This window comes from Microtus ochrogaster, linkage group LG7_11 (genome assembly GCF_000317375.1).
Source record: "Microtus ochrogaster isolate Prairie Vole_2 linkage group LG7_11, MicOch1.0, whole genome shotgun sequence".
Lineage (NCBI taxonomy): Eukaryota > Metazoa > Chordata > Mammalia > Rodentia > Cricetidae > Microtus > Microtus ochrogaster.
The window spans coordinates 26,812,963-26,837,360 of record NC_022032.1 but is presented as its reverse complement, the minus strand read 5'-3'; the positions used below and the strand labels follow the sequence as shown (position 1 = coordinate 26,837,360).

Here is a 24,398-nt window from a genome sequence, read left to right as displayed (position 1 = left end):
TGGTGAAAAGCCATTAATTTGTTCATTAATTTGTTCTTCTGCATTCTTTGTCTTAAAATTATCTCCACAAATAATTTCATTTATAAACAATTTAATTTTACATATATTTTGGGCAACTTTAAAAATGAAACAAACAGCGCTTATTGTGGCAATAATGAATGTTTCTGCTATAGCTTTTAACCCTACAAATCTTAGTAACATTGTCTTTCAATAAATTATTTCCTAGTGCAATCTACCTCCAGTAGAAGAATGTATTCTGTTAGCTGAAAAGGCCCATGCAGATGGCAATGTATTTGAAACCATAAAGTATTATTTACTAAGCCAGGAACCTGAAAAGGCTCTTCCTATTGGTATTGACTTTGTCAAAGGTAAGTTTCTAATTGGCAGTTGATTTTTAGGTCTATTTTTTTCATTGATATTTTCACTAACTGATAATCGTCTTGATAACGAAGCACTAGTAACCACTCGATTCACAAGGAGAGAGATTACTGATGTAAAATACGGTGTCTCTCCTGATTTTATGGTATGGGAGGACCTAGAGATGGTGAAAAGAATAATATTTTCTCTACAAACTACAGAATTAGGATTTCTAGTGATATATTATTTGTATTTTAATAAATAAAGCTTGCCTGAAGATCACAGAGTAAAGCAGTCCCACTGGTTAGCCTTACAGACCAGTCAGTGGTAATGCACACGTTTAATCCCAGTAGCTACACTAGTTTGTCATAGAAATGGGGCAGAGCACACCTTTAATCCCAGCCCTAGAGAGGAATATAAGAACACAATCTCATTCTGAGGTTCCTGGAGGCAGAATCGCCATTTTGACTGATGAAAAGGTAAGAGCCAGTGGCTGACTGTTTTGTTTTTCTGACCTTCAGGTTGAGCCTCAATTTCTGTCTCTCGGTTTTTGTTATCCGTGCTTCAAGGACTAACAAGGGCTGATTATACAATTTTAAAAATTGGATGATTAAGACTTAATACTGTAATTTAAAATGCATTTCATTTGGTTTTACTTTGACAGGATGTATCAGCAGCTCAGACTGGTCTGTGGACACTGTTTTCCCTGTGCTTGACCTATTGAGTTTCATTCGTACTGAAAAATTACTCTTGCATACATGCACTAAGTAAGTACTTTCCTTCCAGACATAAAAACAATCAGTATAATATTTTAAATGGCACTGATGTGTTTGGTGTTCAAATCAAGAAATAGAATCAGCTTAAGTAGCTGAGGTTTTAGGACAAATGATGGTTTTGTTATCACCTTTGTTGTTATGACAACAATAACAAGACAGGACAATATCGTGAACTTGAAATGAATACTTGCTATTAACAATAGCCAGTGTGTGTATACTTTATGTATGTGAACATGTGTGTAGTTTTATTTATACATACTTGCTCAAGAAGGCTAATTGAAAACATTTTGATGGTTGTCGGCATGGAATTCTTAAGAAATTAAAGGTCATATTTATTCAATATCTATTGTATGTAAACCAGCATACTAAGCCTAAAAGAGAGAGACACAGTGCTGGAAAACAGAAAATGACAACATCCTCAAACTCAAGGAGCACCTAGGAATTTCTTTCATATATAACTAAAGTCCTCAGAGATTTGAGGATAATTTATTAGGGAGACTTTCAATGAAAGTCTGGGAAACTGTCAAGTTAACCCCATAACCTCATGGTAAATGAAACTGATTTTGCTGGTTCTTTCCTAGGGTGGACATAATGGGCCATTAAGTTCCTAAATCTGATAAAAGGAATTACTTAGAGATAAATGACATGAAGAGAGAGAGTCAGGAGAGGCCTCAGCGTGCAAATCAACTAGAACAATAGGGCACTTGCTTTGTTTGAGGACTCTAGTTCAGGTATCAGCATGAAAACACAAAATTGTTAAATATATAAAATAAGCAGATAAGAACTAAATGCTATTTAAAGATACTTGCTTTAAATTATAATTTATTTCATAGCATTTATTTTGGAATAAGAATTCTGGATTAATTTTTATCTAATGAATAAATCATTTTCTCCAATTTTACAAAATTTTGTAAATGTATTTTTTATAATTTCTGTTTTTTTTAAATTTAATTTCTTTTTTATTTATGAATGCTCTGTCTGCATGTGCACCTGCCTGACAGGAGAGGGCATTAGATCCCATTATAGATGGCTGTGAGCCACCATGTGGTAGCTAGGAATAAACCTGAACCTCTGGAAGAGCAGCAACTGAACCATTTCATCAGTCCCCAATTGTATTTTATAAGTATCATTTTTCAGAATATAAACAGATGTGTTTGAATTACGTAAGAGATTAGTGCCCTATGCTTCAAATTGTAAAAGTTAAAAATAAATATATTCTCTTTCAGTGCTCGAAATGAATTACTCATATTATGTGGTTACGTTGGTGCCTTACTGGCTATCAGGAGACAATATCAAAGCATTGTTCCAGCTCTTTATGAGTACACAAGGTAAAAATAAAAATATTTTGTAGAGAAATCTTTTGTACTAAGGTACATAGCCTCTAAGTAGGTCACAGGAACTGAATGCATTATTGTGTTCTCTTGCATTCACTTGTTTTCTTGGTGTGTGCTCGAGGATTTGTTGATGTCTGCCTATCGGGACGCTTCAGAGAGGTGTCCCAGAACTCATAAAATGGCCCAGCAATTCCATCAAAGACCTGTATCTTCCCTACTTTTTTTACTCTGAAACTCTTAGCCTCTTTCCTTCTGAGTTTCCCAAGGTTTCAAGAGCCATGCTAGCCCCTATACATCGTGTCTGCCGTCTAGAGAGAACACAGAGGCAGCAGAAGTGGATTTAAATGAGTGTCTGCAGGCCAGACTTCTTCATTTTTTCTAGAAAGTCTCCCATCCATATTCATGCCTGCATTTCACTTCCATCACTGCAAAACACCACTGTTAAAATATAGTAAGCCATATATATTAGTTCCCAATCTCAAGTAAAGGACATTTTTAAGTAGCAAATAGGCAAGTATTTTACATTCACTATAGATTGGATTTTATAACCCTGCCAGCCAACCATCTACATGCTCTAATAGCTTGCTAAGCTTCAGTCATTGTCCATTAGACTTAAAACTTCCTTCATTCAAAAATAAAATCCAAGGCTGAAACAAAGATTCTTCATTTCTAATCCGTCCCACTGCTTAACAAGACACATCTCACTGTATGAGTGTGATTCTAGGAGAGAGCAAATTCACAGAGTATTTCCAGAAATTAATTTACAAGTCCGTCCACTTGCTAAATAGTATAGTGTGGAACCTTTTGATTTTTGATGCTTAGAATCTAGGGGAACATGTTTTCCTGAGTACCTTTTACAGAAGGTAGGAGATTGTGAGGGAAATGGAAAAATTTCTTATTCCTAATATCTCTGTTGAAGAAGCAGACACTGCCACCTAGTACAAGCCAAATAATAAGGTAGGCTAAGGCCATCAGGATGCTCAAAGAGAATTTGTTTAAGTCCAGGCAACAAACCAAATGTCAAACCCACTTTCAACCTTAAAATTGGGGGTTTCATAGACATTAAAATCATGCTGAATCTGTCCAGCTATGTGTGACTTCACTGATGACAAAGGAGAGAAAAACAGTCTCTTAAGTTAGTATTAATAATCAATAGATGGAAGAAGGGAGTGGCGACTCATATCTGCAATCTCATCATAGGGAGCTGAGGTCAAAGGATTCCCACTGGTTCAAAGCCAGCCTGGGCTACATGGAGAGTTCCACATAAGCCCGCATACAGAATGAGACTGCCTCAGAAATTGGGAATCAAACAAAGCATAAACGCCAAAGTTATTATGTGCAAGGCAAGAGAAATGTCATAGAATATGTCTAGGTAATGGAAAACATGATGATTAAGAAAGAGAACTTTAAGAAGTCTCAGTTACAGATAATTCTTTATGATGATTGTTATGTCCTGAAGCCCAGGTTTATTTTTATGCTGTACAAAATCTCCAATTCCCCATCATCTTGTCAGTTTTGTTTCCACTTCTTTTCTTCCCCTGCTGCCCCACCCCCCTAAACACTCATATCTTCAACTTCTCCTCTCTCTGTGCTATTATTTGTTCTACAGAATGCTCATTTGCAAAGTGTGTGTGTGTGCATATGTGCATGTGTGTATCTGTGTGTGCATGTTTGCATGTACATGTGATGGAGGTGGAGTGTTCATGCCTATTCTAAGGCATACATCAGGAGGCAGAGGAAACCCCTGTGGAGCTGAATCTCTCCTTCCACCTTTACGTGGATCCTGTGACTCAAACTCAGATTGCCAGGCTTGCACAGTTAACACCAAAACCTTGTTTCTGAGCTTTACCTGATTTGTGAGTCTAGGGGTCTACACCATACTCCAGCCTTATACTGAGTTCTCAAGTAAAACAAGCTTCTCAAATCGAGTCCTTTTCCTTTTCTAATAGTGTATTTATATTCCTGCTATTCAGAACTAAGTCAAGGTTCTAATTAGCTGTTGTATCTCCCTTCAACATTGCTTGTCTTGTCTCACCATGCTCCATAGACTATTCATAATTAGCTGCAGTCACCCCTCCAGACATGTTTCTTGAGCATTTTAGACTTACCAGGGACTTAAGTGATAAACATATAAGTGAACATATATGTGCCTATGTATACATAATTGTATGTGCATGCACATAATTGTATGTGCATGCACACTGTTGAACGATTGATATAGATAAAATTTCAGTTAGTAAAGTTCATTTGTTTTGTCTGATGTTTTGCTGTTATGCCAGATTGCCAGATGCCTTTTTTTTTTATGTTTCAGTCAGCTATTAAAACGCCGAGTGGTGTCTGTACCTTTAAAAATAGAACATCTCTCTGAGGAATTGAATGCGTGGAGAGCTTGCACACAGTCTGCCAACCAGTGAGTGAATACACTATAGCATTCAAATGCAGAAGGAATTTAGTGTTACGGACAAAAGTGTTGGGATGTGCATGTTTATTTTTAAATCGATTTTAGGACAATAATTTGTCAATTTTTAAGCATATACTTAATAGTAATTTATTGTGATGTTAATCCCTGCCTTTCTGAAGTTGTTTTTCAATAACTTAAATTTATTTATTGTCTCTATCTATATAGGATAATGGACTAATTAGAACATAAAGATTCTTTCTCTGTCAAGCCAGGCAGTTTTCAAATCACAACACAGAAACTCATTATTAATTAGAAAAGCTCAGTTGATAGATTGGGCTTAGTTTCTAGCTCTTATAACTTATAATAGCCCATTTCTATTAATCTATGTGCTGCCCCAAGGCTTGTACCTCATCTGCATACTGTTCATCCTGCTTTCCTGTTTCTTCCATGTCTTTTGGCATCCTCTGTACCTAAAAATCCTGCCTAGCTCTTGACCATTTAGTTTTTTATTAAACCAATCAAAGTGACACATCTTCAAAGTAAACAAAAATTCCACAATATTAAAAAATGAAATATGAACATTTGTTTAATACGTAGATCATCGGAAGAGTCTCCATGTACACCCCCTTCTGATTTGCAACGAACCATTTATGAAACTTTATTAAAGAGACTGAAAGAAGAGCCGCTCAAGGGAATTGTTGGACCAGATTATGTGACTGGGTCAAATCTTCCAAGCCATTCAGACATTCACATCTCTTGTCTTACTGGACTAAAAATTCAGGTACAGACTAATATCAGAGATCAACTTTATATTTCTATTATGTGTTTTACATGTTATCCTCAAACAAATATAAGCTCAGTAAACCTGGCAAATTTATAGATTTCAGTATTAAAATATCGCCCTTTGTGCTTCTGTGATAATACAGGTTGTCTCTTTTCCCTTAAGATAAACCCCAGAGATGTGATCACTGAGCTATTATCACTGAAGCAATTGTGTAATGCACGCATTTAGCAGCAGTTTATTGCCTATAGAGAAACAAAGCTTTTTTAAAAATATACTTTATATCTTAAAACAAGTAAGCCAGCCGGGCGGTGGTGGCGCACGCCTTTAATCCCAGCACTCGGGAGGCAGAGGCAGGCGGATCTCTGTGAGTTCGAGGCCAGCCTGGTCTACAAAGGGAGTTCCAGGACAGGCTCCAAAGCTACAGAGAAACCCTGTCTCGAAAAAAAAAAAAAACAAGTAAGCCAGTGAGATAATTGACAATTACACATGATTTTATCACAGAAGATTGTATTTTACTTTCTAGTCTCCATTTGTGTTGCATAAGCACAATAAAATAAAACCAATAGATGTATATCACTGATCTTACATTATTTTACTGAACTTTAACAAAATTAAAGTTCACCATGACTCATCACGGAGGATGACTGATTTCAGAAGAGCATTCTTTAACATATAGACAAATTAATGATGAACAATGCTTAGAGCTCTGAGTGGAACCCAAGGAGATTGTTATAAGAGCAGTTTTCATTGTCTTAGAGTGGAAGTCCCTGAGCAGTAAACAAAGCCAAATTCTGCAAAGTGGATTATCACAATCTGTCACAGAGTGTGCCAGCTGCCAGGGTTATACACATTAATGGGCATGTCCTTATAGTCCCGATGAAATAGTAAAATCATGTTCATTGTCATGACATGGCAGGCCAATGAGTGATCCAGATACTGACAATAAGTGGAACAGCCACCCATTAATACAATCCCTGCCTCTAGCTTAGTTCACCAATTGTAAGCCAGACTCTTGAGAACACACCAATAATCTCTAAAAGCATAGGACACACGACTTTGTACACTGGCATTACTCACTTGTGTTTAGAGATTTAAAACAAACAGCGAACCCAGTAACTTACCAGTAAATCTGATTTTTTTTTACACAGGACCACACCCACAATAGGATATACAAATTATCCCAGTGCATATGTAACTAATATAGAATAAGTAATACCTTTCTAGAGGATTTTTAACTTGAAATTAATATGTTTGTGTTTTATGCATCTCAAGTACTTACTAATGTGAAGTTAACTAATGATTAACTTGTCCAACTCTAAAAATAATTTGCAAACCATAAAACAGGTATTTACTATTATAAACAGAACTTGATAGATCAAAAAAAACCTAAAATTGTACTATCTTATGATTTATTTACTATTTTTTTACACTATGCTTTTCTTCCTCTGAGCAGAGTGAGACAGATTGAAAGACTTTTCAGAACTACTCAGGATGTACTGATAACTGATGTGACTAAACTACAAATAGTCTCTCAAGTCATGAGGCAGAGTGTAATTTTAAACCACACACATGTAGAGCCAAAGCCCCCTTCTCTTCTGTAGAGAGGGATGCAAGCTTCTGGCTTCAGTCACTTCCCAGCCATGCTGCCATCAGCTACATTAACTAACACAATCAAGTATATCCAGATCTGTTATTGACAGTGGGCTTTCATAACTTAAGTTAACTTTGGGGCAGTTAATAAACTAATAGCACTTATTGTCATTTGTAGTACTGTTATATACAAAGAGTTAAAATTGTAGCATTAATTTATATTAATGGCTGTTTGAGCAGCCATCAGAAAATGGAGGTACATGAATGAAGTGTTTGAAGGTGTTTCTGCAGCTAGTGGTGAATGCATCTAAATTTCCAGCCACTGCTGCAAATGTCCAGTCTCATCTTCTCTTTCTCAATTCTGCACAGGGGCCTGTGTATTTCCTGGAAGATGGGAAATCCACTGTTTCTTTGAACGACGCTCTGATGTGGGCAAAGGTGAATCCATTCTCACCTTTAGGAACTGGAATACGACTCAATCCATTTTGACTGCAGATTGTCTTTCTCCGTAATTAGTAGTTTTTGTAAAAAAGAAATTTGGGGTATTTATCACCTTCATTTTGGTTGTTGAAGAATAATATGTTGGGAGGTGGGTTGGTGGTTGGAAGATATGAAGAAATAATATTAAATTTTATTGATTTCAAAAATAAAATATATAATTCCAATGGAAAAATACATATCTCATTGATAAATTATATTATTTTTACATTTACAGGGACATTTTAATTGACTTCAGGCATGTAGGGCCGGCTTCTTCTACAAGACAGATACTTCTCCCTGATGCTCAGGCAAAGCCCTTTCAGACAGACATTCAAAAGTTCTTTCATGTTGGGTTTCAATTTCTTCACCACTTCTTCCGACCTCTCTTCTTCCACCCCAGCTTTTCTGGTCTTCTTAAAGCCACCACGCAGGGTCATCCACCCCCTGCACCCACACCCAAACTTTCCCAGAGGGCTTTGTGAACCCGTCTTCCTTTAATCCATACCAAGTTTGAAATAGTCATCCTGGGGAAGACTGGCAGGCAGATTTCACACATATGTCTCATAACAAAACAAAAAAACCTTCTTACTATGATAGACACTTTCTCAGGATGGGTAGGAGCTTTCCCTGCTATTGCTGAGACTACAGAAATGGCATGTTTCCACCTCAGGAAGATTTTGCTCATGTTTGAATTTCTATCCAGTCAGATAATGGCCTGGCATTCATCTCCTAAGTCACCACCCTGCTAGTGTCAAGAGCTCTGGCATCTTCGTATTCCGTTCACTCTAGATCCTCGGGAAAAGTAGAGAGCTAATGTACTTATTAAAAGTCATTGACCAAAATTGCCTTCTGAACTTGACCTTCCTTGCACTCAACTCTTACCTCTAAGCCTAACTCACATTCAGGACAGGCCCCAGTCCCCTTCCCTCCGCCCATTTGAGTTTGTTAATGTGCTGCTATTCTAGTCTTCTAGGAAATTTACCTCCTCTGGAACCAGGTGCACTCTATGACTATTTCCCTTCACTTAGTCTCTTAAGACACCTTCTTTCTCAGTGGACATGCTGCTTGTGTCTACACTCAGCTGACCCGTCACCCATACCACCCTACCACGGAAGTGGGTTTCCTTGATAGCCTCTCATCCACAGACTTTCCCACATCAGGTCATCCTCACCTCCCCAACAGTGGCTAAGCTCCAGGGAGTCTTGGCTTGGACCCATCTGTTATAGCTCAAACAGGCCCCTGATCCCTCCTCTAAGATAAGTACTTCTGTTGGTACATGGGATCACTAGAACTAAGAATCTCTTGCTTGCCTCCTATAATGGCTATTTATGATGGTTGTGAACTTGGACCACATCTGCAATGAACTAAAACACAAGTGGTTGGATGTACTTTTGAGGGGTTTTTCTTAATTGAATGATTTGAAATGGGAAGACCCATTTTTAATCCCAATTGACAGCCTGTAAGCCTAATAAATCCCCTATCTATCTATATCTTTCTATCTATCTATCTATCTATCTATCTATCTATCTATCTATCTATCATTATTCATTCTATCAGCTCTGCTCCTCTGGAGAATGCTAACCTCCTGTCCTTGAGAACACCCAAAATGGACTCTTTCTTCCCTCTTTTGCTGGGAATTTTCTCTGCCCTTCTGATATATCAGGCATGGTGACTGGCATGGAAATTTCAAATATACTCTGTCCAAACTACATTCATCTTGAATGCCACCTTCCGTCCCCTCCCTGGTTGCAACTCAGAGAGCCAGCTGACCTTTGACTCTCATGCAGCCCTGCTCTCAGATCTGTGCTCGCTTTCCCACCTGCGCGAGCCATCAAAGACCCCCTGCCTCTACTTTTCACAAAAACCCCAAACATTTTGTTTTTCTTATGATCAAGCAGATAAGGACTGTCTGGCTGACTCTTCCTGGGATGAATATCACAACTGAGGATGTATAAATTATTACTCTGAGCCAGGCTGAGGCATGCAGCCACAACAACTTCACTTCCAGCTTGCACATGTTATGGCTACTTTCACCACCCAAAACCCTGAAAACAAAAGGTGGACTGACAGGGATTACAGTGTGAGAGAAGCTGTCCCAATTCACAGAAGGAAGGTCCTTTAAGAAGGCCTCTTCCACCCCTACTGGCACTGCAGGCAAGGCCATTAACAATCAGTATCTAACCTAGACTGAGAATTCTATAAACTTAAACTTTTCAACCCTGTCTCATGGAAACCATCTTTGTAATTGGAGGTAAGATTCTGTCCTGCCCCATTCCACAGCTGCTTCCCAAATTACTATACAAGAGACTTCTATTAATTATAAATGTTTGGCTGGTAGCTCAGTTTTATTACTAATCAGTTTTTATTCTTAAATTAATCCATAATTCTTATCTATGTTTAGCCACGTGGCTTGGTACCTGTTCTCGGTGCAGCATTCTCTCATCTTGCTTCCTCTGCACCTGGCTCGTGACTCCTGACCCCGCCCTTCCTCTTCCCAGAATTCTTCTAGTCTCTTTACCCACCTGTACTTCCTGCTTGGCTACTGACCAATCAGTGTTTTATTAAACAATTCGAGCGATAAATCTTGGCAGTGTTTAAGAGCATTGTCCCCCAGCAGATCTTAAATTACTTTCCTTCAGTAAAGACATGGGGTCCCTCAATACAGTATCATTTCCTCTCTCTGCTCTCTTGCTATGGTCTCTTGTGGTGCCATCCCCCTCTCCAAGATAACCCTGACATCTACTCCATTTACTCCTGAGCTCATCTGCTCATAAGGCTAGCTCAGTTTCAAAACCCATACTCTCCCCAGAAGGACCCTCTTCTGGTGTCACTCTAAGCTCTATAAAGGCAGAGATGCACCTACCCCTGGTCCTTGCTCCCAACTTTGTTAGTTCCTCTATATGTTGAAGGGGAAGTCTAGAATCTTTTCCAACCCTCCCATAGGGACTGGGATGCAGTAGCCCATCTACTTGTGATTGGAGAAAACTTGGTAATCTCGGTGGATGTCATGGACTTGGTGGCAGTGGGATGGGTCAGAGTCTGCATCTCAACAGATCCCCACCCACAGAACACACATCACTGAGCATTCCACTTCAACCCAACTGCAAAACAAAACAAAACAAAACAAAACAAAACAAAAAAAAAACAGTTCAGCTCAGCTTTCTGGCCTCACTGGCACTGCAAGATCAAAGGTCCCTAGGACCCATTAGCAGCTAAGGAAGAAGACACTTGTTTCATTCTCAAGAAGGATTCTGCTGCTATGTAAAGCAGTCTGGCCAGGTAGAAGAGCAAATTAAAACCCTACAGGACCTGGCATGCAGAGTCTGAGCCCCAGGGACTGATTCCAATACAGGACCCTCACTGTGTTCTCCTGTGGCCTCTAGGCTGGTGCCTCTCCTCAGCCTCCCACCTGCATTCTTCTCATAGTAATGATTACCCAGTCTCTTCAGACTTTTTTTCAGGAAATAATGAGCTGACCCCATGTTCAGTGGACCAGACGATCTGATAGAATATCCTCAGGTCTCCTATCACTATCAGTCAGTTTGAGGCCCTGCCTGTGACCAGAATTCCAAGTCTTCATTTTCCCAATATTTCTATTTAGCTGTAAGTGGCTTAAGACAACTATTGCTGTCCCTTATTACCGACAAAGGACTGAAAAGCTAAGTCCCCAAGACGGTAGAGCTGATGTCAATATTTTAGAGTGCTGGCCCAGGCTCTACCAGCTTTGCTAGAAGACTTGGTTTTGCTGGAAAACAAAAGAGTGAAGTATTCTCAGAAAATTCCTAATGGCTCCCTGAGCATTGCTGACCAGAGCAGCAATGCTTGAACACTCCTGACCATAGCAGTTAGCACATGAATGCTTCTGACCATAACTGAAGTATCTCCAGTGTTCCCATGGTTACCCACCTGGATATTCCAGTGTTTGAGCCCCCCACCCACCACTGCCCCTATATAACCCAATAAACTTTCCCGGCTGGGTGCTACTATTTCTTGTCACAAGAGTTTGATTGTGTTCAGTGGTTTCTTGATGCACCTACTTGTCGACTTTCATTGACCTGTGTAGATCTGTCTGCAAGACCTGGGATTTGAGGACCTTAAAGATTAGGGTAAAATATAGTCTAATGGTGTAGACAATTTTACCTTAATTTCAGCGTACCTTTATATATAAATGAAACAAAGAAAGCAAGGTTTCTTGAGTTGTTTGAGTTCAGAAAAAAAAAACATTATCAGAAAAACATGTAAATAAATGCCAATAAGCACATACTAAATATTAACAAAGCAGCCATTTTCCAAAACTTTCTCAGGGCAGACCACTTTAAACACAATTGCCCGGCATGTATTATAGATTATATCTGGAAAAGCATGAAAGCGAAGCAGAAGGCCATACCCAGATTCAGAGGATAGCGCTCAGCACACCCTTTCACCAGATGGGGTTCTCTAGCTATGGTGCAACATCCAACAAGAATAAACATGTCTTATAAATTGAATGTTTGTTGCAGGAGGCATGAAATTGCATCCAAGGACAATCCAGGGAACAAAATGCACCCGAGGTAAAAAGGCTCTCTGCATGTTTTCCTGGAGCCTCTCTCTCAGTTCCCCAAGGCCTTGTTCACCATGGGTCACCCGACTGTCCATGTTCTGAGGATACTTACAAGCTATTTGCTGTATCACATAAAACAGACACATGTTTTTAGCTCAATTACAACTAAGACACCAATTTGTTTATTAAATACTTCCACGACTGGGTCATTATGTTCTCATATTGTGTTAGGTGTTGGTGACATTACTTCTTCAAAGGTACTTCATAGGTGTCCAGCGTTGTTTCTGCCACATTTCTCATGGGTTTTGTAACAGACTCACAAGAAGGTTTTCCACTTTGCTTCACCTGAATTTCTCTATGTATAGTGTCATCATTGCTTGATTTTTCTGAGATATTTAAAGTAACAAAGAATTAATTCATGGTTATGAAATATCTATAGCCCTATCAGTATCTCTCTCATACATCAAATATATTCAGCATTAGTTATACTTAATGAACAAAATATTTAAATCATATGTATAATATAATACATGAATGCATTACCTCCTCCAAATCTTGTCAGCAATGCCTAAAAATATCCAGGGTTTATTTTGGTACATATGATATAACTCAGTATTTTTAGATATTGCTTCAGAAACAGCTGAACAGAGACATGATTTTGTACTTAGCTTTAGCATGGCTCATAACACAGTTTATAGAACTCCCATTACTCTGTCCTACACTCTGCATGCCAGACTCCAGATCGATCATTCAGTTCTAATATGATGGGCCAGTGGCAATTAAGAAATCTGCCTTTGTTTTCCCTTGAAACACAAGATTGAGGCAAATAAATACAGAAACTTAAAGAGTGTAGTTTTGAAATGATGATAGCTTGTTTTACTGCTAAATGGAATTTTGTATTCCAGAGAACAGCCTGCAATTTAGTGAGATTCTGACCACACTCCTTAGAGTGTAGTACTTCTTTCTCCTTTTATTAGCTTTCACTTCATAAAAGCTGACTTGAAGTAATCATTGTATCCTTTTAGCAAAAAAAAAAAAAAAAAAAAAAAAAAAAAAAAAAAAAACTGACCTGAAATTACTTGAATAAAAAATTTTAAATACTTATCACATATTAATTACCCAAATCAAACTCACAGCATCCCTCTGTTCTTTGGGTGGCTCAAGAATTTAAGTGGCTAGAACAGGGTTGCGAGAAGTAAAGAGCAATAATGTGTGTCCAGCATTCCATCCAGTGGGGATCCTCCCTCAAATATATCAGCCATTTGGAAGAAAGAAGAGAATCACAGATCTTAAAGGGCCATCCAGAGGGTCACTAACCTGACTGCTGAAAGAACACTATGAAGGAGGAAGTGTCTACACAGCAGTGTATTTTTCAAATGTTTAATGCAAACATTCATTCTATTTGAAGTTCTTTGTGAAGTAATGAGAGCAAGCTGTTTTCATTTCCTTGTTTCCTTCGGTTTACTTTCTTATCTAGTTATTTAGACACAGCATCCCACTATGTAATTCAAGCTGGCCTAAGACTTAGACTCCAGCCTCAGCCTGACAAATGATGGAGGAATTAAACACACACAAACACTACCTTGCCTAGTAGTTTGGCGGTCAGTTTTTCTAAAGACCTGTGTGAGGTTTTAGAGCTTTCCAAATTAAATAACCACAATCAGAAAAGTCTTTTTGCAATTCAGTTAAACATTCTGGACTTTAACAAGGTTTATTTCATTCACAGTTATATCTAACAGTTCACTATCAAAAATAGTAAGGGCTGGAACTCAAGCAGGGCAGGAACTTGGAGCCAGGAGTTGATGCAAAGGCCATGGATGGGTGCTGTTTACTGGTTTGGTTCAAATAGCATCCTCAGCCTGCTTTCTTATAGAACTCAGGTCCACCAGGCCGAGGATGACATCCCTCAGCTGGCTGGGCCCTCCCACATTAATCACTAATAAAGAAAATGCCCTCCAGGCTTGCCTACAGCCCAGTCTCATAGAGGCATGTTCTCAATTTAGGATTCCTCCTCTCTGATGACTCCAAGTTTTGGACAAGTTGATAGAGCCAGCACACAGGCCATGTTCTAAATTCTTTTTCTTAATTAATTAATTTTCTTTTTTTGCATATCATTGTGTGAATGTGCAGGTCCAGGATTTTGTACGTTTCTTGCCTCTCTTTCTTACACAGGAAGGAAACCATGCTCAGACCATTTCCCATCCCTAATTAGATCCAACAGCCATAAGGAAAATGAAGCAAGGAAATGAGGATGGAGCAAACTTCTGTGGTCTTCCCACCAGGGTCGATTCCATACTGTTTCTACTGACAGTCCCACCAAGCTGGAGCCTTTATTACAAATCCCACTTGTAGAAAAAGGCTTATGGAAGTTTGCTTTATTTTCTTTTACTCTCGCTTTTCATTGGAATGCCAAAATGTTGTCTTTTTTTTTCCTCTTTACTCTTTGGTGGGCCTACCACCAAACCCCCAAATAAATTACACACATGTTATTAATTATGAATGTCCAGCCTTAGCTTGATTTGTTTTTAGCTAGTGTTTCTAAACTCAAAAGATTTCTGACTACCTTTTGCCTTGGGGGTCTTTCCTTTTCTTACTTTCACTCTTCCTCCATAGCTGGTTGGGTGGCTGGGTGGATGGCCCTTTAAGTCCTCCTCCCTTGTTCTACCTTGCCCCTTCCTCTCTCTTCCCTAGTGTTCCTTCTACATAGATTCTGTGCCTGCCAGTCCCGCCTATCCTTGCTCCTGCCTCTCTATTGGTTGTTCAGCTTTCTATTAAACCAGCTATTTTAGAGAGGCAAGGAATCACAGCTTCACAGATTTAAACAAATGCAACATAAACAAAAGCAACAAATCTTTACATGGTTAAACAAACGTTCTAGAGCATAAACAAATACAAAACACCTAAAATAATATAATACAACAGAAGAATATTGAAAGGCAGGATGTATTCCTAGAATCTGAAGAGATTCTGGATATGTTTTTCATATAAGCATCGTAAGTCACATACCTGTCAAATTCTAAAATACTAAGTCTTGTACACGACTCAGCTAGATGATGAGTTAAGGGGTTTTGATGGGCAGTTTCATGTGTGGATATTAAAACCTACAACCTGGGCTCTGAAAAACACTTGTTCAACAAGGCCATTGAACAAAGCAAAAGTAAATAATAGTAATTTATGTATTTTTAAAAAGAATCAAAACATTTTAATGTATATATATATATGTATATATATATATATATATCAGCATATTTAAGGCCCCCATAATTCTTTTGTAATGGATCTACTGAGATTGCTTTATCATATTTGATGGAAACAAGGAATACCACCTACCAATTAAAATTTAGCATGTAAAAAACACATTCCAACATGAACAAGCATGCTCTATAAAGGACTAGATAGTATTTTAGAACTGTCAAATAAAATGCATAGTATCTAGTTACAGTACATAGTATCTGTTATCTTTTCCTTTGTAAAGATTGATCATTTGTATTTTAACAAAACACTGGCCAGTAGCCAGGCAGGAAGTATAAGTGGGGCAACGAGGCAGGAAATAGAGGCAGGGCAAGGAGAACAGGAGAATTCTGGGAAGAGGAAATGGTCATTCTGCAGTGGTCACCCAGACACAGACGAAGCAAGATGAGAAAGCCTCGCTGATAAAGGTACCAAGCCAGGTAGCTAACAGACAAGAAAAAGGGCTAATTTAAGATTTAAAAAATAACTAACAAAAAGCCTGAGCTAATAAGCCAACCAGTTTATAATTAATGTAAACCATTGTGTAATTCTTTGGGATAATCTGCTGTGGGGCCAGGCAGAACAGAAACATCTTTCAACATCTAGTAAATATATATTCAAGATAAGTATTGTCTTTTAAATGAAAATGTATACTAAGTAAGTATGTTATTCATTATAAATAACCATAGCCATGTATGGCAGGAAACATCTATAACCCCAACATTCAGAAAACTGAGGCAGGGGTATTGCCTGGACTATAAAACAAGGTGGTGTCTCAAAATAGAAAATTTGAAAAGAATTTTAAAATTCAAAAAATTTAAAAAGAACCTTGGTTCTTACCAGCTAACTCTGGCAACTCCAGTTTGTGAGCCATAAAATTTCTTGGGCAACTATGTTACCCTGCAACGGTAGAGTAATTTCACAATCAGGCAGAAAACAGGCTGGGTGGTTCATCCTGTGTAGTTTATCAACACAAAACCTTGAATTCCATTACATATTCTCATGTCTGGAAATGTTGCTTTTTTTTCCAGCCATCAAAAATTTGGGGAAAAAAATGCTTTCTTAACTGATAAGCTACACAACAGTTAAATGGGCTGTCCTTGTTCCCATGGTCTGTGGTTTGCTGTAATTCAGATGCTTTCTGTGTTGACGAGGTTTACAATGACAAGTGTACTCTTGTCATTTTCTTCTGGAAAATCCAGCTCATCCCTCGACCCCAGCTATGGAGGGACTGAGTTTTGAGCTCTGAGAGAAGCTTCTCTTATTTCTGGCAGATGCACTTGAGGATAAATGAGAACTCAAGTGGTTAGTATAGTGTGGTTTGGGGAAGAAGACCTTTGGCTATGTTACTCTTCTTGTAGAGATACAGAACACTACTAAGTCAATACCTGGTTTTAGGGTGAAGTTCAGACTAACATTTTAACTTATTCCAAAATTCTTCCTGCAGACTAAAACTTAAAAACAAAACTTACGTAAAACAGACACAGGTTTTTCCTTAGAAACCTTTGGTTTATATCTACGCCCATAGCCCTGCGCAGGAAGACGATCAATTGTAATTTCTCCCACAGTTGGTTTGACGTTAAACCACCCTATAAGATATAAACACCAGTTATTTTTTAAATCCATATGAGAATTACTAAAAGAAGACATTGGGTTTTAATAATTGAGGACATTATTGTTTTTATCATATTCTATTAGTTAATAACTCTTCTCCCCATTGGTCATTTTTGATGAACAAAGTAGTCACTGTACTTGAAATTATTACTTTAAAGGTAGTATCTTTATGTTCCTGTAATTTTTTAAAATGTTGTTGCTTGTAGTGTATGTGGGAAGAGGGAGGTGATGCATGAGTGTCGTGGCTTGAAGGAGTTGGTTCTCTCCTTCTACCATGTGGGTTGTGGAGATCAAATGTAGGTCATCAGGTGTTTTTTTTTGTGACACTTTTTTTTCCACTGAGACTTGCAGGTGGCCCCTTCTGCTTTAGTTGGCTTTATTCAAGATGTTACATAAAAAGATAGATTATAAATTTAATTCATTCCAATGAATTGCTTCTATTGGTATGGACATGTCTTGAGGTATTATTATACAGCTCAAAGTAAATCCTTTAATGGCAATAGCCCAGGCCCTCCACTGTTGCCCATTGTATCCTACAAGGATATTGACAACTGTCACTGTAAGTTAGTTTTACCTATTTCTGTAATTCATGTAAATAAATCACAGCATATATCTTTATTTTGCAAACATGTATTTACTTTAGTGACAAAAGTGTTTTCAAAGTTCTCACATTTCTTTTAAACTAATCCTATTTTTGTCCTGTTTTTGAGCGTTGTCCCTCTATCCTTCAAGGCCCTGTCCATCCTTGTAGCTCATTTTACACCAAGGTTGTTTACTCATCACACATGCTGTCTGAGGGCGAAAGAAACACCCACAAGCAGCATTCCCATAACTATAACATCTCTACTAGCTGCTTTGGAATAGATTACAATAAAAATTCTTATAATGAAAAGTACCAAGAATCAAGATGAGCCCAGTGAAATGGCCCAGCAGGATAAAAGGTAAAGGTGGGAGAACTAATTCTAGAGTTGTTCTAGGACCATGTGTGCTGTGGTAAGGGTGCTCGCACACATCACATACGCACACGTACGCACATACACACACACACGTAACAACAACAATCAAACAAATTAATAAAATTGAAAAATACAAATCACCATAAGAGACTGAGCATTGTTTAAAGAATGAGAAAAGTGACCGTAGCCATATAAAGCTATGCTCAAAAGAAAACAAAATAAGGAGCAAAAGTGAGTGAAGTTTAAATGAAATAAAACATTCAGTAATGTCTGGTTGCTTTAAAAGTAACCTAACTGGGTTGTGGAGCCTCATGCCTACAATCGAAACACCTGGAAGCTAAGGCAGGAGGATCATAGTTTTCAGACCAGTTTGGGCCACTCAGTGAGTTCTACGATAGCCCAAGCAAGTGACACTAAACAAAACAAAAAAGAAGCTAAAACAAAATAAGCAGCAAAAGCAGAACAGCAACCACAAAATGTAACCACTCAGAGGAAAATGCTAGACAAAAGGTTTCAGTGAAATATGGAGATGGCAGAACTTTGTCTCTGTAGTCCAAGTTTCTTATAGCCTAAGGGAGATGGTGCAGACATTAATTTTAGAACACAATAAAGTACATGTTAAAATTTCTAATGTAGCATTAAAGTGTGGAAATTTGAAGTTTTCAAAGTTGATAACAATGAATGTTCTGAAAGAATTCAGACCACCAGAAAAGAAAAAAAAAGATGCTACAGAAACAAGATAGATTAAAGTTTAAACCATGATGATAGATCTGAATACAGACATGACCATAGGCAACACTGATGATTTAACAATGAAAGTTGATATGAAACAAATAACCTTGGTCCACTCCATAAGAGCAAAATTAGGGGCTCTGAGATATATCAACACTTACTTATTAAGCGATAGTTGTTCAGACAATCTGGATGTTGAAGTGGGCGACTAAGAGAAAGAGAACTCAGAGGAATAGGTAAACAGGACGTGGAATGTGAACGGACATATAAGTTAGGGAAAAGACAGTAAACCATTCCAAAAGTGGGGCTAAAATAAGCCACTCCTCAAAGAAAACAGAGCGGAATTAAGATCTTAAAGCAAAAGGCTCCACTTAATCACTTTACATAAAAGTGGTATGGGGGACACAGAATTAACTATAAAGTTCTTATTTATTCTTCATTTACAACATAACACATCAGCATATATTTTTTGAATTATAATAGCCATTTTAATCTCAGTTTGGAAGTTTGGAAGCCTGGGTCCTCTGTGTGGAGTCTTCCAATTATGAACTTTAAGGATCAGCTGGGCTGGCTGTGTTCCTTCCTGGAAGCTCTGGGGATGAATTGGCCTGCTAGTGCAAGCTCATTTCTGCATGAAGTCTGTCTTTGCACTTGTGGGTCTGAGTGCTTTTCCTTTCCTGCCCATCAAACAGACGTAGTTGTTTTGGTTTGGTTTGCTTTGGTTTGTCATAGACACTGGGCCGCATTGTTTCTCATATTTTCTATGTTCCCCGGGCAGCAATCTCTCCCATTGCTGCATTTTTTTTTCTACATAAAGATCTTTGCCTATAAGAGCTCATGTAATAGCCCACTGATTTATCTGTCGTCTATTTCCTATTATAAATTCCAAGCTTTGGTTGGACAAAAGACTCTCTGCAATATAATGTGATAAATATACTTCTCAAAGATGTGTTCTGCACATTACAAAGCCCAGTAAAATCAACAGAAGTTTAGATGTATTGATAAGGGTTTTGTTTGTGACTCTGTTGTGTGTTTTCTCCTGTTATTAGTTTCTTTTTCTTGTTTTGTTTAGTTTGTTTTATTTATTTGTCTTTTTATTTGTCTGTTTTTTTAAGAGACAGAGAGAGAGAGAGAGAGAGAGAGAGAGAGAGAGAGAGAGAGAGAGAAGTTGGAAGAGTGAGGAGGATCCAGGAAGAAATGAGGACAAAACTGTAATCAGAATATATTGTATGAAAATAACTTTCTCTTCCATAAAGTGAGAGGGAAGATGGGGAGGAGTTGGGGGAGAAAAAACTCTAATCAGAATACATCATGTGAAAACAAACTATATTCAATAAAACAACAAAAGCAATAAAAATAAGTAAAATTAAAGAAGCCCACTTTAAAAAGAATATAAAATATGGAGATATAGCTGGACATGGTGAACCAGGCCTTTGATCCTAGCATTTGGGAGACAGGAGCAGGGGAGCAGGCAGATATCTGTGGATACAGGGCGAGCCTGATCTAAAAAGCAAATTCTGTTATACAGAGAAACCCTGTCTGAAAAAAAATAGTGTGTGTGTGTGTGTGTGTGTGTGTGTGTGGTGGGAGGAGATATAACTAAATAGTAGAGAACCTACCTGCTTAGCATGCATGAGGTCCTTGATTCAATCACTAATACAACTCTTACACAACATGCAAACACAAGTGTGTATGTGTGTGGCTAAAGCTGAAAATAACATTGTAGTATATATAGCTTAACTTTTTTTAATCTAGGAAATTACTGGCACAAGCCGGAAAGACAGTGGTTTCCCTGGGAGGTAGTGAAATGAGTTCAATCAAGAAGGTGTTAATAATATTCCATTTCTTCTTAAGCTGCATAAAGATGCACAACTGTTTGCCATGATCTGCAGCTTCTCAAACTGTTCATGTATTATATACATACATGGTGTGCAATACATTTTGCAAGCAAAATTGTAATGTTTAACTCTAATGTTTAAGACACACACACATATTAAATATAAAATCCTGCAAAATGATTAATATTTTATTTCTTTGCTCACAAATAAATGAGCAGATCCAGAGGTCATAGCAGCTCAAGGAAGAGAAACAATATGGGAGTTTAAAAAATGAACATAGTAAGGGAAGACAAAAGGCAAACAGTACTCGTATGGGGGGGGATATACAAATAGCCCAAATATGGAGAAGCATTCAAGCTGCAGCCTTCTGCCTTCCAGAGACAGGAGAGAACACGGCTCTTTCCTTCAGTAAATATAGTCCAAAGGGAAAAAAACATCCTAATGACATACATATTTACTGAAGAGTTAGTTAGTTTGCTACAGAAACTATCATTTTTCTATGTGTGAAATCTAGGCAGTGGATAAGATATAGATATGAGAAAGATAAAACCAGAGACCAGAAAACAAAGACAACTATCACTTACTTTGTCACCTGCCTGGGACAACTGATGGGCTGTATGGCAAGAACTCAAGGTGACTTAACAATCTTTTGGGTGCCCTTCCACCCACACACCAACAACTGTACTATGGAGAAAATATCTCTGACCGAATTCTCCCACACAGCATTGAGACTGAATCATAATCTTAGCTCTTCCCAAAATCTTAAGGATGGCTTGAGTCAAATGTTCCTGCTCTCTTGAGTTATGGTTGGTAGGTGAACTTATTTCCCACAAAAGTTTAGTTAATAGACTGACAAACGTTTTTCTAAAAATGGGGCATCTATCCTTATGTAACTTGTGCTTCCATAGAAGGGAATGGATTGAGAAAGAATCCATTCCAGTGATAAGAACTCATTAAAATCTTTCTCTCATCAGAGCTGAAGAAGAGCCGTGCTGATTTTAGAACTCACCTGTCTCTAGGGAAAGCTTACCTGGGTTCAATTTTCTGCTTAATTTTCTTTGCAGCATTTGTAAGAGGAAGAGGAATTCTATCTTGAGTTCATTGCTGAGCATATTCGGATTGCTCAGTAACTCCGATAACCTAATGTTATCTTTAATAGACTTTGAAACTGTAGACCTGGGAACAAGCGGCAAACGCATTTGGTAACTATAGTCTGTGAAATTGGCGTAGTCATCCTGGACACATTTAATTCTGGAAATAAGAAACAAAATATTGTTGGCACCCCGTGTCTTACTAATGAGCCTTATATCATGACACATTTACACTCAATTATATAGTTAGAAATTCTCAAACTACTTACTCTTGATGTGTTAGTAAAGTGTACACCTCCTGGATCAGTATTTCAGGCACCCCGGCTTTACAGTGAATTGTTCCATGGATTAGTTCTTTAGGTAGTTTAAATTTTTTCTTTGCTAGAAACTTCAATAACAGAAAGAAAATACTTCGTCATCAGAAGTTCTAGGAAAATAAAACCAAGTGCTATGAATTTACTTTAACCAACCCTCTTCCCCTTTGAACTAATTTTTTGGTTGATTACTAACATTTATTATTGTTTTTCAAGAAAGCCACTATTATGTACCACACTAATTGATATATGTTAAATTTCACAGGTCATTTATAATTTTGTAATGTAAATGTTGAAATGGAGAGGAGTGGTGGGCTGCGTTCCTACCACCTTGGCTCACTGCCGCCTGGCTAGCTTATGCCCCGAAATAATTACACGTAAACTGTATTATTTTAAACACTGCCTGGCCCATTAGTTCCAGTTTCTTATTGGCTAGCTCTTATATATTGATCTAACCCATTTCTAATAATCTGTGTAGCCCACGAAGTGGTTTACCAGGGAAGATCTTATCCTGCATCTGTCTGGAGTGGGAGAATCATGGCGACTCACTGACTTGGTTTTCTTTCTCCCAGAATTCTGTTCTGCTTACTCCACCCACCTAAGGGTTGGCCTATCAAATGGGCCAAGGCAGTTTCTTTATTAAATGAAAGTAACTCCTCCATCAGTAAACAATTGGAATATGACAAACTTTGGTTATTTTCTAGACTTGACACATTCTCTCTGGCCTTTCTGTTTTTCCTCAGACAGATATCAACAGTGTAAAGTGTGCACTTTCCTAAAACAACATTCACAGTAAACTGCTGCTAATTTATTAACTTACCTTCTCTATCTGTGCCCAGTTATCCAACTTGACTTTTAAGGAGGTTCCGTTTTCAAAGGATGATAATCTAAGGTCCCAGGGGTAATATATACAGAATATCTCTGCAACTAGGTAGCCATTTGAAAAATCCCTGATGCATAACAATAAGGAAAAGAAAAAGTATAGTTAATATAATTTACATAATTTTGTAATTAATGGCTGTCTAATACTTTAAATATTTATTTATTTATTATACAATATTCTGTCTGTGTGTATGTCTACAGGCCAGAAGAGGGCACCAGACCTCATTACAGATGGTTGTGAGTCACCATGTGGTTGCTGGGAATTGAACTCAGGACCTTTGGAAGAGCAGGCAATGCTCTTAACCACTGAGCCATCTCTCCAGCCCTAATACTTTATAATGACAAAACATCTAGGAAAATTTGTATTGGTTCATTTTTTTGAGGACTCTTATTGGGAAAGCAGTTTGTTAAAATTATTGTCTACGATTTTGGTGTTTTTTTTAATGAATCCAAATTATTCGCTATAACAATATTTCCTAGTAATTCAAATGCTCATTGAGATTTCCACAGGTGTCTGTTTGGAAAACCCACTATGAAATTAGTAAACTAGAGTTATTTTGCAAAAGAACCATGGTCTTCATTTTTACGGAATTTTGTTCACATTCCATAGTAACGGCCAGTGTAGTTTCTGGTAAACAGAGGCTTTTTAAATCTCAGGTAACACTCAAACCAGACGCTATTTCTAAAGGAGGGTAAACTAATTCTTCTCCTTATCAATACAAAGAGCCCTTGGCTTTTGTAGTTATCACCAGAGCATTCCGTGTTAGCCTAAGTCAAAGTCAGCAATGTAGTGATCAGTGGAATAAAATCAATGTTAAAAAAAAAAAAATGTTTCACGTTTTTCTTGAGCATCCTTTCGTGATGTGTATGCCTTGTGGGGTGAGTGAGCAAGCAGGGAGGGTGTTTCCATTAGGAGCAAAAGCCAGACTGAGCTGAAGCGCCACAGGAAACCGAGGGAGGCTGAGATTTCTCTGGGACCCGGCTGGCTTCCCCACCTGGTGATGTTCCTAGGGAAGAAGCTGAGATCCAGCCCCTGGAGCCAGCGCAGGACCGAACGCGACAGGCGGGAGCTCCTCGGGGGGTGCGGATACACCAGACATTTCTTAATCTTCTTTCGGGCGGGAACCGCTGGCGGTAAAGCCGGTGAGGCTGGCTTGGATGGGGCTGCCGCCGGCAGTGGTGAATACTCATCAGCCTGGCCGGCGGCAGCCATGGCACCGTCTAAGTTTCTATGACAACAGACAAGCTGTGCGTGGGTGGGGGCGGGAGTGAGACGCTTAACGTCAAGGGGCGGGGCTTCGGTCTGGACGTTGAATCTGCATCAGTGGTTGCTCCAGACCTTTGGGAACTTTTTAGAAGTTTAGGGAGTGAAGCTGTATGCTGAGTTCCGGTATCTCTGGACCCATTAGAACGTAACAGTCTGAGGAACTTATACCTTAGGCAGAGCTTCCAGTGTAAGTTGGCTTTATTTGCAATAT

General features: G+C 38.4%; 2 protein-coding genes across 5 annotated transcripts in view; one reads left to right on the top strand and one right to left on the bottom strand.

Annotated features, from left to right (window-relative positions):
- The window catches only part of Wdr17 (WD repeat domain 17), an 81,726-nt gene extending 73,830 nt beyond the window's left edge, over positions 1-7,896 (top strand). For all 4 annotated transcript variants that reach the window (XM_013352051.2, XM_026786964.1, XM_026786963.1 and 1 more), the window contains 6 exons: positions 227-368; positions 1,022-1,124; positions 2,360-2,461; positions 4,779-4,877; positions 5,466-5,649; positions 7,612-7,896. In XM_013352051.2, the coding sequence (XP_013207505.1) occupies positions 227-368; positions 1,022-1,124; positions 2,360-2,461; positions 4,779-4,877; positions 5,466-5,649; positions 7,612-7,731 (750 nt within the window). In that variant the 3' untranslated portion in view covers positions 7,732-7,896. The remainder of the gene's footprint in view (positions 1-226; positions 369-1,021; positions 1,125-2,359; positions 2,462-4,778; positions 4,878-5,465; positions 5,650-7,611) is intronic.
- A 4,267-nt stretch (positions 7,897-12,163) lies between these two features.
- Positions 12,164-24,133, bottom strand: Spata4 (spermatogenesis associated 4). Its single transcript, XM_005362609.3, has 6 exons — positions 23,916-24,133; positions 22,859-22,988; positions 21,994-22,112; positions 21,664-21,884; positions 16,966-17,082; positions 12,164-12,648 (listed from the first exon to the last, which is right to left on the bottom strand). Exons 1-6 carry the CDS (start codon positions 24,131-24,133, stop codon positions 12,506-12,508), a joined length of 948 nt encoding a protein of 315 aa, XP_005362666.1. The 3' UTR covers positions 12,164-12,505.
- Between the last annotated feature and the right edge of the window lie 265 nt (positions 24,134-24,398).